This window comes from Ctenopharyngodon idella, chromosome 1 (assembly GCF_019924925.1).
Source record: "Ctenopharyngodon idella isolate HZGC_01 chromosome 1, HZGC01, whole genome shotgun sequence".
Taxonomy (NCBI): Eukaryota; Metazoa; Chordata; class Actinopteri; order Cypriniformes; family Xenocyprididae; genus Ctenopharyngodon; species Ctenopharyngodon idella.
In genome coordinates, this window is record NC_067220.1 from 31,418,754 (window position 1) to 31,434,121 (window position 15,368).

The 15,368-nt window shown below is 36.2% G+C and overlaps 1 protein-coding gene across 1 annotated transcript; it reads right to left on the minus strand.

Moving 5' to 3' along the window:
* Nucleotides 1–7,255: 7,255 nt before the first annotated feature.
* On the minus strand, nucleotides 7,256–15,259 carry fbxo8 (F-box protein 8). The gene is made up of 6 exons (XM_051905125.1): nucleotides 15,052–15,259; nucleotides 11,994–12,342; nucleotides 11,609–11,735; nucleotides 10,937–11,055; nucleotides 10,452–10,648; nucleotides 7,256–8,934 (listed from the first exon to the last, which is right to left on the minus strand). The coding sequence occupies exons 2-6, from the start codon at nucleotides 12,332–12,334 to the stop codon at nucleotides 8,609–8,611; spliced, it is 1,110 nt and encodes a 369-aa protein (XP_051761085.1). The 5' UTR covers nucleotides 12,335–12,342; nucleotides 15,052–15,259; the 3' UTR covers nucleotides 7,256–8,608.
* Nucleotides 15,260–15,368: the final 109 nt, after the last annotated feature.

The window sequence follows — 15,368 nt, forward strand, 5'->3', positions numbered from 1 at the left end:
TGTCAGTCTGTGGCATCATCGGCGATTAAGGAATGATCTTGTAGTCTTCATCTTTGGTGATAAATGTTTTAGACAAGCCACTCTTGACATTCTTACTCAATATCCTCGATGAAGCCATAAAGGAGAGCGCTGGAGCTGCAGCAGGACCTGTTCTTTCTCAAGGCACATCTGAGTCACTCTCACTGTACAATGATGGATACCCACTGCAAACTTCTTCACTTCACATTGTGTCCCAAATATAGATTTACAGGTGTACAAAAATATAGGGCAAACGTGATCAGTTCGCGTTTGCCGAAAAATACTTAGCAGTTAATTATGGTTCACCTCAAAAATGTGTGTGTAAACAATTTATGACATAAATGCATGGTATATTGAGTAATATAAATAAAACATAGCGACTTGGTATAAAATAGCGACCTAGACTATTCATTTTGCGAAACAGCTTTTCTTATCGCTTTGTTATTAGCATAATTATATTATTTTTAGGCATTGTAGCCTACTACATATAGCTACTAGTGTTAAAACACAACACATTCCATTTCATTTCTTTTTCATATCTTTTTTTTTGTCATTTTAACAATGATAAACACCATGACATTTTTTTTTTTTCTCTATAATAAGTAGGCTACCACATAACACTATTACTTTATTTATTTTGAATAGGATGACAGTAATCTCAATTAAACGTGAAAGAGAAATGACTTTAAGAGCCATGTGTCGTTATTGGCGCTCTGTCCTCTGAAGTCACTGAATGTGCTTCCCGTGTATAATGCACACACACCTCTGAGTTTTATTAACTTGGTTTCTTATTTTACAACGTAATAATGTGTGAAAATAGGGAGGGTTCATATAGTCAATTAAGACTTGAAGCAAATCTCCACAGTGTTGCACATTGAAGAAAAAAAACTCTGATGAAGATAATAGGCTAATAATAATAATTGTTATTATTATTATTATTATTATTAATACAGTCAAACGATTACAGTTCACCTAAAATCAACGACATCGAAAACCTTACATGAAACTTCCAAATTGAAATCCGTGCGCTGATATTAGCAGATGAGATAAGCATAATTGTGATCATCAGCTTGATGGGAAAATTGGTTAGGCTATTAAATTAAATACTTATTAGAAGTACAAAGTTAAAGGCTGAGATTGAGCAGATGCAAAAGCAAACAATGATGTATCAGTTGGCCTAGGTCATGTGCGCAATTTTTAGGGTAAAAAAAATATCTATCAACAACAGCGACAAACATGCAATTACAGTATCAAATAGTACTGCTGTGCACAACAATATAGCTGTGGCGGTTTTCCAAACAGTGGACTTGCGAATGTAGTATGTTTCTCCAGCAGTGTTGCCACCAGAGATCAAACAGTTTGACACTGGCGCAATGAGCGCAGCTTATGAAGGGGATCCGAGTGCTGTTTTGGGTGCTGGCTGGGGAAATGTTATGATCTTGTAATTACGGGTCTTGGACAGATGCATTATCCAGGCTCAGCGTTGGAGCCACTGGATATTATTGTAGCCAGAGAGCCGAAGGGCCAGACACCTACCATCGGGGAGAGGGGCTGACCCTGCTGGCCCCGCACTACGGCTCCTGCGCCATATTGCACATTTAAGCACCAGGGTTTTCCAAGTTCACCGGCGTTGTTGATTAACAGGCCAGCTTTGAGGGGAGATGATGTCTGCATTCTCCAAACGAGTTCCCAACAATCCACACGCGGTGAGGTCATGCTGATCTAGGGCGTGGGTTGCTGGGAATGGCAAAAATATCTATATATTGAACCGCTTTGTTTCATGTTGCCCCCTTTAACGTATAATTTATTCAAATCTTTAGAAGAACATCCAACGCTACTTTTGTATTCTTTCTTTCTTTCTTTATATATATATATATATATATATATATATATATATGTATATATATAAAAACATATGTTTATTGCAAATGGGCTGGTTTACATGAGACTAATTGCATTTAAGTTAATTTCGTTGCTCACAATAGGGAGACCTGAGAGTGTTTTGTTTGTTTGTTTTAATATAGTGTGTCAATATGTTTTATGTTATTTGATTCAAAATTTGACGTAGCTAATAGTCCCATATTGTCTGCAATCGAAATTAGAAATCTACATTTCCCTAAACGTAAATGAATGTCAGAACCAGCCACACTGTTGAGTTGTAACACCAATCATAAAACATCTATATTTTAAAGTGTATCGTGGTAATTAAATCCATAGCCTATGTTAAAATAATACTGTCATTCCACACCAAATAAAACCGGAAGTTTTGTGCATTCTCGCGGTTCCAGAATTGAAACATTGAAAAGTGTTGCAACCCTCCCCTTGGTCAGTTATATTTCATTTGTCGATTTTCATTTACAACATTTACCTAATTATTTAAGAGAACCCAAAGATGGCCTACCATATAATTTAACATATTAATCTACAAATATAAATAAAAAACTCAAATTTTAAGCCCAAATGATAGTTTCTGATATGTTTTTTTTTTTTTTTCTTGTTCTTCTGTAGATACGTTATATTTTTACCCAGAGACAGTAGGCTACATCTCCTTATGGTGCTCTAAATGCTGGGTTAAAAACAACCCAAGTTGGGTTGAAAATGGACAAACCCAGCATTTTTTTTTTTTTAACCCAGCAGTTGGGTTAAATGTTTGCTCCACCTGCTGGATAGTTTTACTTAACTCAACTGTTGTTTAAAAATGACTGTATTGCTTGCTTAAAATGAACCCAAAGTATGTTGGAAATTAACATTTATTAATATGTTTAATAAATGAACATTTATTAATAAGTTTAATGAATAATAAAACAAACATTTATTAAATTGCTTATTATTAAATGTTCACCTTTTGATTATTATTGTTGGCTCTAGTAGTAATTTTGTGTCTGATTTTTGATTTCCAACCTATTTTGTATTCATTTTAAGGCAGCCATATTAAACAATATTGGGTTCAATAAAACTGCCCAGCACGTTGGGCAAACATTTAACCCAACCGCAGGGTTAAAACAACCCAATTGTTGGGTTTGTCCATTTTCAACTCAACTTGGGTTGTTTTTAACACAGCATTTTTTAGAATGTATGATAATGATATAATGGTTTAAAAAAAAATATGGTGTTACAACTCTCTCCGGTCTCTCCTATGCAGATGCTTCAGGCCCTAAAAAAATAAATATAAGAGTTGTGAATTCATTTGTGAACATAAAATATTTTTAATCACTCACCCTCCTTCCACTGTATGGATTCCTTGTCAATTCCGTGCAAATGATGGAGTTACCAATTAAAATCCACAAAACAACATGAAGCGCTTCAGCACTTAGTGCAGTGGTTGCTATAGGCCTATACCTGTATATAAGATGACATGCTCTACATGAATGTCTTCCATCGGCTCTGCGGTCCTGGAATAACTCTTTTCTTAATCCCACAAGAGTCAGACACCCGCAAACGTCAAGCGTCATGTAGGCTATGGCATGATGTGACAGTGGACAGCCCCTGTCAAAGGGATACGGCCTCGTGCATAAACAAACCATAAAACAAACCTCTGCTATCACGGCCTTGGTAATATTTAAGATGGGTTTCAATAACTCTACGTGCTTGTGAAGGATGTCTGTAAGTGTCTCACATGAAGAGCTCACCTCAAACAGGTAAAGAAACAGCTCTCAGGTGCGTTTGATGCTCTTCGGCCGGTTTTGGCACAAGCTCACAGCTGTGGCACACCTGTGCCGTTTTGTGAAGGCGGTGAATGACAGAAGACTCTATCTGCGCATCACGGACCTGACACAGGCAACATGCTCAGCTCATTTAAGATCATATCCTCTCCACTGTTATCTTAGATCTGATCTTATGATGTGCGCTCATAAATAAGAAAACTTTTGATCAAAGGAACACATGTTACTTTAATACCCCTCTGAGATATAGTCCTACCCTTTCATATTGCCTTTATAAAAAGCTGAATAAAGCCTGTTTTAAGTTCTGTCAAAAAAAAGCCTCCTGTTAAGCCAACGTTTATTCCAACGTACGTGAATTACTCACTATACTATTTTAACTAATTTTCAACATTATTTAAAGAGAGATCAATTAGTTTTAGGATTGACATCATGCAAATTTTGTACAAATAAATAAGAATAGTTGTCATTGCCATATTGGTATTATAGACTTTTTTATTTAGGCTATAATGACCATATTTGATTTTTAATTTTTCGCAAATCAAAACGAGGTTATGAGGGAGATGCAGAGTCTGTTCAGTATAAGGTTCATTTAATGCAGCATCATGCAAAAGGAAATGCTGCAGTTACAGGCGCGTCCATCATCAGCACCACTGTTGATTTCATATACTGGCCTAAATTCCTGCATGCAAATGAGCATATCTATGAAAACACGGGGTAAGACATTTTTAAATAACCATATAAATTCTTCTCTGTAGGATTTTTAGAAGCGTCACTCTGCTGGAAAAAGCCAGCCTATAGTATGCTGGTCTTAGCTGGTTTAAACTGGTCTCACAGCCTAGCCCAAACATGGTTAAATTGGCCAAACAGCCTAAGCTGATGTTCAAAAGTCGTCTAGCAGGTCTCCCAGTCTGACGAGCTTAAAAGTTCCTTTGTAAAACCAAACTGACCGGGGGTGCGTTCCCAAAATCATCGTTAGCCACGAGTTCTATTGATCTTTGTTAACAGGTAAAGTCGCAACTTGCGACCATAATTGCAAACCAGACTGCATGGTAAACTTTTTTTAGTAGGCCTACAGAAAAAAGTAATTCGTCGCATTGTCTTAACGATGACACACGACTAAGGAAGCCAATCAGCCTAAATAATCACTCACTCAGAAATTCTTGATTATTTAGTACAGAAACCTACATTGCGTTTGAGGCGGTGGTCGCTGGGTGATGGTGGGGGGTGGTTTGCAGGAAACAATTATAGAAACAGGGGCACTCCCGTCCTCAAGCACTGGGTCTGGGTTATACCCGCATTATAGAGGAGGACACCTAGAAAGAGGACCAGCCTAAACAACCTGCCGTCATAGGCCTACCTCCACATCCATATTTAGCCTATACGTAGGATTGTTTTAAAACTCACACGAGATCATAAAGAATGCAGAAAACTACATATCCAGAAGACATTTTGTTTCTCTGGGAAAAACCCCCAAAACCGTTTGAAATCAAATTCATTTATTCGAAACAAATTTAGACGATATCCAGGGTAAATCAGGGCTCAAAACCGAAAAAACAGACACACTCCTTGTGACCCTGTCTCCATTGGATCTGCATCAATGGCCCTGTCTTAATTCAACACACAATTTCAAATTGATCGACTTCAAAGACAGCAGATGTACGTCGAACTAGCCTTTTCCATGGCAATAAACGTTAATATTAAACTAAAACCAAAAATCCAATTACTCAAGACATTTGCTGTAAAATTGGAGACCTTTGGGTTGGCAGTTGTGGTTCTAATTTTTTTTTTTTTTTTTTTTTTTTTGAGCATCATGACGTTTGGCATCTGCTTGGCATTCACGTCGACGAACGAGTTGCGTGAGAGTAACACTGTTAAAATACTCCAAAGCACTTTCCCAGGAGAAGAGCATTTCCAAAATAATAATAGGTAAGAGAACATTTCATGATCTGTTATTCTCCTTGACGTCGTGCAGATCAGCTCCTACATCCGATATATATATATATAATATATTAGCTATAATAATTCGTGGGTGACTCTTTTACTTAATAGCCTTCATGAGATTTCTTTCTTTTTATCACCACCAACTAGGCTGTCCATAGGCTACTGTATTTAATTTATCAGACAGAAAAATATTACATTATAAGGTGAGCATCTTTTTCTTTTTGAGCATCTTCTTATATATATATATTCCCATATCTCCGTCATCAGAGAAGTGTCAAAATCACAAGGTCTTTGCATTTTCTCTGGGGTGTCAGGTAGACCAGACGCAATTTCAGGCGTCAGAGAGGCTCGCGCTGTTGAGCTAGTTGTATTGATGAAATGCAGTCATAGCGAAGGCAAGGACTTCATCAATCATGCCAAATTATAGCCAAAACTCTGCCATTAGACCTGAGAAACATAACGTCACCTCAGATAAACAACATTTTAACGACATGCCTTTGATAAATCCATGGACAAAACAGAAAAAAGTATGGGCCTGCTATAGTTTATCTACTTGCAAAAATAACTTGTATTTTGATTGAATAAAACTTTTATTGTTTTCACCACTGAACTTGTTGATGACATATTAGAGGTCGAGCGAAGCAATAAAATGAATCATATGTAGTTTATTTTATTATAGAAGTATAGGGGGAAACCGAGACCAGTTGTCACACTTTTTACACCAGTGAATATTTGTCAGAGTAGGTTTATTTTTAAAGGTAATTTATGGGCGCATATACCTAAAAGTTTTGGCTACAAAAACAGCTACCGTTCTTCTTTTGTTCTTCTATAGTAACTGCATAAATGTATAGCCTAAAATTTAAAAAACAACTCGCCCCAACCTGACTTTTATAAAACATAGTGCAGCCTTTTCAGTTAAATCTACCTTCATTAAATCATTGCTTCTTGCTTGAATGATTGGTTATATTGTGTTTACTTGTTTAATCAGCTAAAAAAAATGTTGGAAGTTTAATTCGGGGGATAAATTTCACAACAATTTTACATTATAGTTAGTGAGTTACAACACTTTTGTTTGTGACAACTAGCCCCAGGCGACTGACTTTTAATAAGAATCCCAGAATTCACCGATCAGTATTCAATTCCAAGCACAAATCTGTATTTCCATCAAAAGAAAAGTCTCATTAAAGTCTTTTCATTTTCCCGCCACATGAACTGGGAAACATTATTTCTTGCGAAGACACTTGCGATGTTTTTCTCATGCGGAATAATTTTGAAGGCATTATACAAAGTATTTGAAACAATCACATTTAACCGAACAGAGAAGAGTTGTCTTTTGTCTGATCAGTAAATGTTTGCTCTCTAATTTACAGGAAGAAAAATACTTTTTTTGCTGGAAATTAGAAAGCAAACATTTACTGGTCAGACAAAAGAAAACTCACGTGACTTTGGAATAGCTTGTTTTAATGAAGGTAGTCGCACAATTTATGTAAATTCCAATTTACCAAAAAATAATTACTAATTTATTGGAATTAAGGCATAATCAAGGTTGTCAAAATTCACATGGTATTGTTTTTTGCAATCATTTAAACAAATGCATTGCTTTTTTAAATGCTAAGGATCAGCCATGCAAACAGTGATTTTCAAAGGTTTATTTTTTTGATACAATCTATAAGTGCGTTAGTCCAGTGTTGTCATTCTGAAATCTATTAAACAAATTCTTTCTGCTATTTAACTAGTTAAGCAGATTTGTTCAAATAGAATTGCATTTGATACCAAAATTAAATACCAAAAAAGAAAAGAAATTGAAAAGAAATACCAAAAGAACCAGGGAAAGATTAGCTGTAATCTGTTATTAAAATAACAGTTAATTCAGCACTGGATAACAATGGTCAGAATTATGTAGCATTGTGACATGGTAAATATGCCAAAAAAAGTGCAAAGGAGAATTCACTCTTTTAATTGAGGGAAAAACCACAACTCTTAGTTAAAATACTCCAAAATAAAATTTAATGTTTATAAATCTCTATAATTATATACATTATGTGCAAATAAAATGTTCAACATTAAATTAAACTATGCAGAGCGTGTGAATAATAATATTGTTCCTTATTATTGTGTATATGTTGTTTAGTATTTAATCCTCTCTATTGGCACCCAATTATAGAAAATCTGAATAAAAGAAAAAAAAACAAAAAAAAACACAACAACCCACATTTATGAACTGAGAGCAAATACTTAACTAAAATTCATTGAACATCTTGTCTTTTTTTGAGAAAAGCTTCTCTAGATTAACATACTCAGATGTTCAGATGATGGATTTCATTTGCTTGTATATGAAGTATTTGCGTGTATAGAATTTATATATTTTGGATTGGAAAATGGTCTAATAGAATGTGGTGTACAACAACAGAAAAAAAAAAAAAAAAAAAAAAAGAAGAAGATGACCAAACCTATGAAACATACGTAATAAAAATTCAGTGCATACAATGTCTCGCAGGGTTTTACTCTTCTCAAGGAAGATGAGACATATGTGACAATGCACAAACAAAGCCTCCTAAAACAAGAAAGTACACACAGAATTAAAATAAAACACTTTTGTTCATTATCAATAGTTCTGCTGTTTTAGTCTGTCAATCCTTTGATATCACAGTGACTATAGACTGAATGTCTTAGACTTGCCTGGATTTTGTAGATATGGCAAAAAAGCTGACATTCATTTGATATAATGAGGTTTCCAATTTAGAACGAGGAAGAAAAAAGATGTCTTTGTAAATATGACGCAAGCCCCGTTAAGTCTACATTCAGCTTTAACTGACTTCATAGCTTATCTCATTAATCTTCATGTAGCTACATAGTTTTTCATGTTTAAGCAGTTTCTTGTAGGTTAACCTTGTCGCTACCATTGCTAGCCTGCTAACAACTGACTTGCTTTGCTGATTCTTCACATTGTGGCTGTCCTCCATGTCTTTGTAATGCAGCACATCATATCAAAGGCTTAACTCATAGGACTTCATTTTTGAAATGAATTCTGACAGTGTTTTTCTTCCAGCTTGAAGCAGAATCCTTCCTAGTGCATTTGCTAATGTTTTACACGCCAGCTCTCTCTGACGTGTCTCTGTAGTGCCTAGGCCTGCCACGTGGCCGATCAGATAGATGTTGTCATAGAGGTGGCCTACAAAGTCCTCGCTGATGTTCTGAGCCGCCCGCCGTGTGTTTCGGATAAACTCCCTCTTGGACATCTTGTTCTTTACGTGAGGGCTGGTCAGATCGATGGAGAGAAGGATGAGAGAGTAGCACAGCACGTACACCGCATCTGCAAAAACCAGGAGAGAGAGCGAGAAAGAGAGAGGTGCGTTTGTCATTTTTTCGTTGTAACGTTGTAACCCTACCTCAAATAAAAATGTTTGCATTATGCAGAAACAATTTATTTGATCAGAAATACAGTAAAAACAGTAATATTGTGAAATATTATTACATTTTAAATGTTTGAATATGTTTAAAAATATAATTTACTCCTGTGATGGCAAAGCTGAATTTTCAGCTTCATTACTCCAGTCTTCTGTGTCACATGATCTTTCAGAAATCATTTTAATATGCTGATTTGGTACTCAATTATTATAAATTATTATTGGTGTTGAATTATTAATAATGGTTCGTATTATTATCAATGCTGAAAACAGTTTTTGCTGCTTTATATTTTATTAATATTTTTGTGGAAACTGTGATACTTTTTTTTAAGGATTCTTTGATGAATAGAAATTTCAAAAGAACAACATTATTTGAAATAGAAATCCTTTGTAACATTATAAATGTCTTTACTGACACTTGATTAAACTGAATGTATCCTTGTTTATATAAAAGTATTAATTTATATATAATTTATATAGATCTTAATTACCCCAAACTTTTAAATGGTAGTGTATCACTCTTTCCACAAAATATTAAACTGTTTTCAACATGAATAATAATGATATTTATTTTATTTTATTTATTTTTTAGCAACACATGAGCATATTAGAATGATTTCATGTTCATGAAGATCATGTGACACTGAAGACTGGAGTAATGATGCTTAAAATTCAGCTTTGCCATCACAAAAAAATTACATTTTAAAATATATTAAAATGAAAAACAGCTATTTTAAATTGTAAAAATATTTCACAATATTGCGGTTTTACTGCATTTTTCTTCAAATAAATGCATTGTTAATTATTAATTCATTATTCAAAATAATGAATTATTAATGAATTGTTCCAAAAATTTGACTGCCAATATATATGCATGTATGTTAAAATGGAAACAATGTGAGAAGTGCACACCTCGGCTTGAAGAGTGAGCTCTGTCAGTAATTTATTATAAATCTTCCTGCTTGTACAGTAGCACACATGCACTACAAGTCACATGTTATTGCAGGAGGTAACTCTGATTGGTTGGACTCAACACAGGGTCCTCTTTTGCTAACACTTTAAGCCAGTGGGCTTAGCTCGGCTTTAGAAGCAAACGGCAGTGTTAGTACAAGGATTTCTAACATGTTGCTCTATACAAAGACAAGATCATGCAGATCTGCAGCTAATAAAAGATGGTTGACTCAAATCAATACACGACAATACTAATCCTGCAATTTGTGATTTGCATGTACCAATATTAGAACCAGTACTTGAACTTTAATTGTTGCCTTTGGCAAAAATCTGTGAACGTCACTTGTGACTGCTGTACATGCCTGACACCCAGCAAAGCAAACAAACGTGATCTTGATGTCACAATTACACACTAGATCACATCGTAGTAGAAGTGCCATTCTGGTATCTGTAATGATGGTAGTTCACTTACCAGGACTTAAGCCCACATCCTGGACCAAAGTGGGGTTGCAGGCACAGAAACGATGAGAAAACTTAGTGATGAGGGTCTCCAGGTACTCGCCCCTCTCCTCCGGGGCATGAATGTGTCTGAAGAAGTCCCTCAGTGCATTAGGAAGGAACTGGTTACTAAAATTATGAAGTGTGACCAGCTCATCCAGAACATCTCGCCTGCAAACACGGTAAACATTTTTAGTTATCATCAGTAGCAGAATATTATATACATGGGGATATAAATAAGTGGACAGGTAAAGCTTTGCTAATCTAACTTAAGACACGAGCGAGGGGAGTCAAGACATTCAAATATATATATATATAAATTGACAGTGCCAATATTTGTTTTCCTTCAAATATGACCATAGTTCATGGTATTGATATATGTATGTAGCTTGGTATAAGCTATGAAACTACATGTCTTACAAAATAATAAAAGAAAATGAAAAAAATGAAGAAACAAACCGTTCATCAAGATAAATCCGCAGCATCTTCCAGTTCAGCATTCTGGTATAGAATATAAACTTGGCAATTTCCTTCGGGTGGTCCACAAGAATACCTCTGGACATGAAGTAACTGATACCCTGAATGAAAGAACCCACATAAAACAGGGTGTGGGGATTAGGGGAAAAAGAGAAGGAGGGGGCGAGCTTTTTTGCCAGACACCGCGGTTTAGTCCGGAGCAAGGCTATCGCATGTCCTTTAAGTGGACAGCTAAAGCTTTGCTAATCTAACCTAAGACACGAGCGAGGGGAGTCAAGACATTCAAATGCATCTCTGAACAGAAATGATGTTTTAAGAGCAGCTTGCATGAGAGAAAAGCCATTCATTTCATTTTAATCCAGGTTGTGGTCTAAAAGCCTATGTCATGCACCATTATTCATTCTAGGTGAGCTTGTAAAAATAATATATTTAGTCTGCAGTATGAGCATTTCTGGGTTATGTGGGAATTTACAGGGTGGAGGAGGAAACCGTCATATTAATCATAGCTAAAGTTGGTCAGAATTGCATTTCCAAAGTACACTGTGGCTATGATCATTTCTCTGCTCTTTGCCCATTTAAACATTAAATGGCTTGGCCTCTAATTACAGAGACATTATTGTGGTGAGACAGAACAAAAGCTTGCATTTTTTATACCTCTTGCGGGTTGGCGTTGAAGGTTAGGCTTCCTTCATCTAATTCCATGTAGAGCTTTCTATAGGAAAATCCAGATGGAAGCCTTCGATTGTATATGGAACAGTGACCCCAAGTGGACTTGCACAGGCTAGAGGGCAGACAAAGAAAAACAAGCAGTTGAATAGGAGGAATGCTAAATTATAAAACACTTTCTTCATTAGTGGAAAAATAGGAAATATACTTATTTTATTTATTTCAGAATAGTTGGAATATAAAATAATGATACAGTTTAGTTTTCACTGAAAGAAACATTATGTTTCCTAACTCCCTTATATAATTCTCCCTGAATTATTATTGAGAAAATACTAAGACAATATTTTATATGGGAGCTAAACACATCACTAACCCCTGCCACAGGTACTCATCATTGCCCAAGTCCTGCCACACACAGGAGGCCAGGCACAGGTCGGTAGCATTCAGGTAGGAGAGGATGGTGATGCTGAGTTCGGGCGGCAGCATCTCAAGATCGATGAAGCCCTGCTCCTCTTTGCCCCTGCGGACGCGCAGCAGGTGGCTGATATCGGTGCCGGGGACCTGGCACTGTGGCGTGCGGCGCTGCTGCAGTGGATCAGCCAGTGGGGGCCCCACCCTCCGGCCCCGCTCTCTGTCCCGCTGGAGAAAGCACTGTTCACTGTACTGCTGCTGCAGCTGCTGGTTCCTCACCACCCTCCACAGACCCTGACCCATCTGCAGATCTGAATATATAAAAATATATAATATAATATCCATCATCCAAGATGGATATATGTGTTTCTTTCTTCAGTCGAAAAGAAATTATGGTTTTTGAGGAAAACATTCCAGGATTTTTCTCCATATAATATAGTGGACTTCAACTGCTACCAACGGGTTGAAGGTCCAAATTGCCGTTTCAATGCAGCTTCAAAATGCTTTACGGCAATCCCAGTCGAGGAATAATGGTCTTGTCTAGCGAAACAACAAGCAATTTTCTTAAAAAAAAAAAAATATATATATATATATAGTATACTTAACCACAAATGCTCATTTTGCACTAGCTCTGCGATACACCACGCATGACGTAATCACGTTAGAAAGGTCACGCGTGATATAGGCAGATAAGACCTGTATTCCTCAGCTGGGATTGTGTAGTACCCTTTGAAGCTGCATTTAAACTGCAATTTGGACCTTCAACCCACTGGTAGCCATATGGAGAAAAATCCTGGAATGTTTTCCCTCAAAAACCATAATCTCTTTTCGACTGATGAAAGAAAGAAACAAACATCTTGTATGACATAGGGGTGAGTAAATTATCAGGAAATTTTGATTCTGAAGTGAACTAATCCTTTAAGAAACACTCATTATTATTATCAATGATGAAAACAGTTGTGCTGTTTAACATTTTTGTGGAAACAATGATACACTAAGATTAAAAAAAAAAGATGTTAATACTTTTATTCAGCAAGGACATTAAATTGTTTAAAAGTGACAATAAAAACATTTATAGTGTTACAAAAGATTTCTATTTCAAATAAATCGACTTTTTGAACTTGTATCACTTTTTGACAATGTATCACTGTTTCCATATTAACAGTTTTCAACAATGATAATAATTATAAGAAGTAACATTATTAATAATTGAGCACCAAATCTGCATATTAGAATTATTACTTAAGGATCATGTGACACTGAAGACTGAAGTAATGATGCTGAAAATTCAGCTTTGCCATCACAGAAATAAGTTTTTTCATTTTTCAATATTGCTGTTTTTACTTTATTTTACATCAAACAAATTCACCCCTGGTAAGCATAAGAGACTTCTTTAAAAAAAAAAAAAAAAAATCCTAATTACTTCAAACTTTTGATCAGTAGTGAAATTTACAGTTGAAGAACATTTAATTTCCAGTTTGAAATCGAGTCAAATTATGTCACTGAGTTCCTGCATTACTGCTGAGCTGTAGACCTCCATTAACTTTTTGTGACTTTTAAAAAACTGAAGTATGCTACACATGCAACAGATTTCGATTACTGAGAGTTCTGGTGTTAGATCAGTTTCTGTTTTTGATTTCATATACATTAGGCAGGAGAAGCTGATGTAATCTCAGCACTCTGAGACATTTGATATGCACAAGCTGCTTTTATTTCCTGTTTCACTGAGAGCTTTTGTAAACCATATAATCTCTTATTGTATTTATTTATTTATTACTAAAGGAAAGCTTGTGTATCAAGCCTTTTATCTCTCTGCCTTCTGTTCCTACAAACTAAACCAGAGTAATCCAGAGTCCTCAAGCTCTCAGCACTTTATTTTTGATTTAGATCATTTCTGTTATGTCCCTGAACCCTACAGATCCGACGGAGCAAAACAGCCCTAAGGAAACTGTTTTTAGTGCTAGTGTGCAGAGTGCAGTAATCAGCTGGGAAATAAAAACCCTTGATGGCAGCTTTATCTCCACTGCAGTAGCACTAATCCTCTCTCGGAGATATGCATTAAGCCTTTTTATGTGGCCCTGTCTGACTCCCTCCAAGGGCCTCGCTCTCTAAAACATATCTCAATCTATGAGAAGCCTTGTTATTCATGTCTTTAATGGCCTCTAGAATGCTCTCTGGTCGCTCTCCTTGTCGCAGAGTCTCTAACATGACTCTTTGGCATTCTGTAGGAGGAGCTTGGGAATTCTTAGACCTGCTTAAAACATGGAACGGAAATCTGAACAAGGTCAATGAACTCTTACAAGCATTTTCCCTCTGCTTTGCCTAAGGGCAGAGGCAGCTCTTAAATCATTACAAACTACTTGTGCTTATTAAAGTTATATCATGAACATAATTTTCATGGTTGATTAGCTCATCTAACTCTTGTATTTCTATTAAAAGTGAAAGTAAACAGGTCTGGCAGCTCCATGCATGTTCTAACTGTGTTACTCCTGACAACAAACTGTTTACAGTAAACTGAGCCAATACAATGACAAGCTGGAAAGAACAGCTATATAAGAATATCACAAAAGCACTATTTACAGTATCTGAAAAATACATATTAGGTCTATTGATAAGTATTTAAAACGTAGTTTAACCCTGGCCTATTTTTTCTGGCTTTATTTGCATATCAGTAGCCTTTCAGATTTCTGCCCTAACAAAGGAGAACTCATCTGACACATTATAGAAGTATAAAAAAATATTAGCACGAGTTCTGAGACTTTATAAATTATATAATTATATCTTATTTAGCGTAATGACTGACATACAAATCGAGGTTTTCTAGTTTATATTTTGTTAAGCTATGGGACCTCCATCATGTTTGGCTGAAGCACAAAGTCCCGCCTCGCTCTAAAACAATTGGTTTAAATACCAATTTGACATATAAACTCGAAGTCTGATTGGCTGTTGCGCAATGTGACGCATCGAACGCTTCTGTTTTTATTTTCGCAGCGTCAATCGCTCAAAGCAGCACCACCCACCTCTGTGTATGTGAAATACTTCTACCGCCGCCGCGACGAAGTGAGTTGCTGATCTGCCAGTGTCTCACGGATGAAATTATCTTTTAACAAGAGCCCAGTACAGCCATCTTGACAGCTCCAACGCTGCTGATCGAGGTGAGACACTCCTATGACACTATCATTCATCAGTCCTCTCGCTCCCCCTGTCTGTTTCTCCGCCTCCTCGAACACTCTGGCCAGACTGACGTTTCTTGTTATTGGTGGAAGTGACGCAAATCGCTCAGAGTAAATTAAGCACAGGTACATACAGTTGCACTTTCGATTGAAAAGGTTTCTGT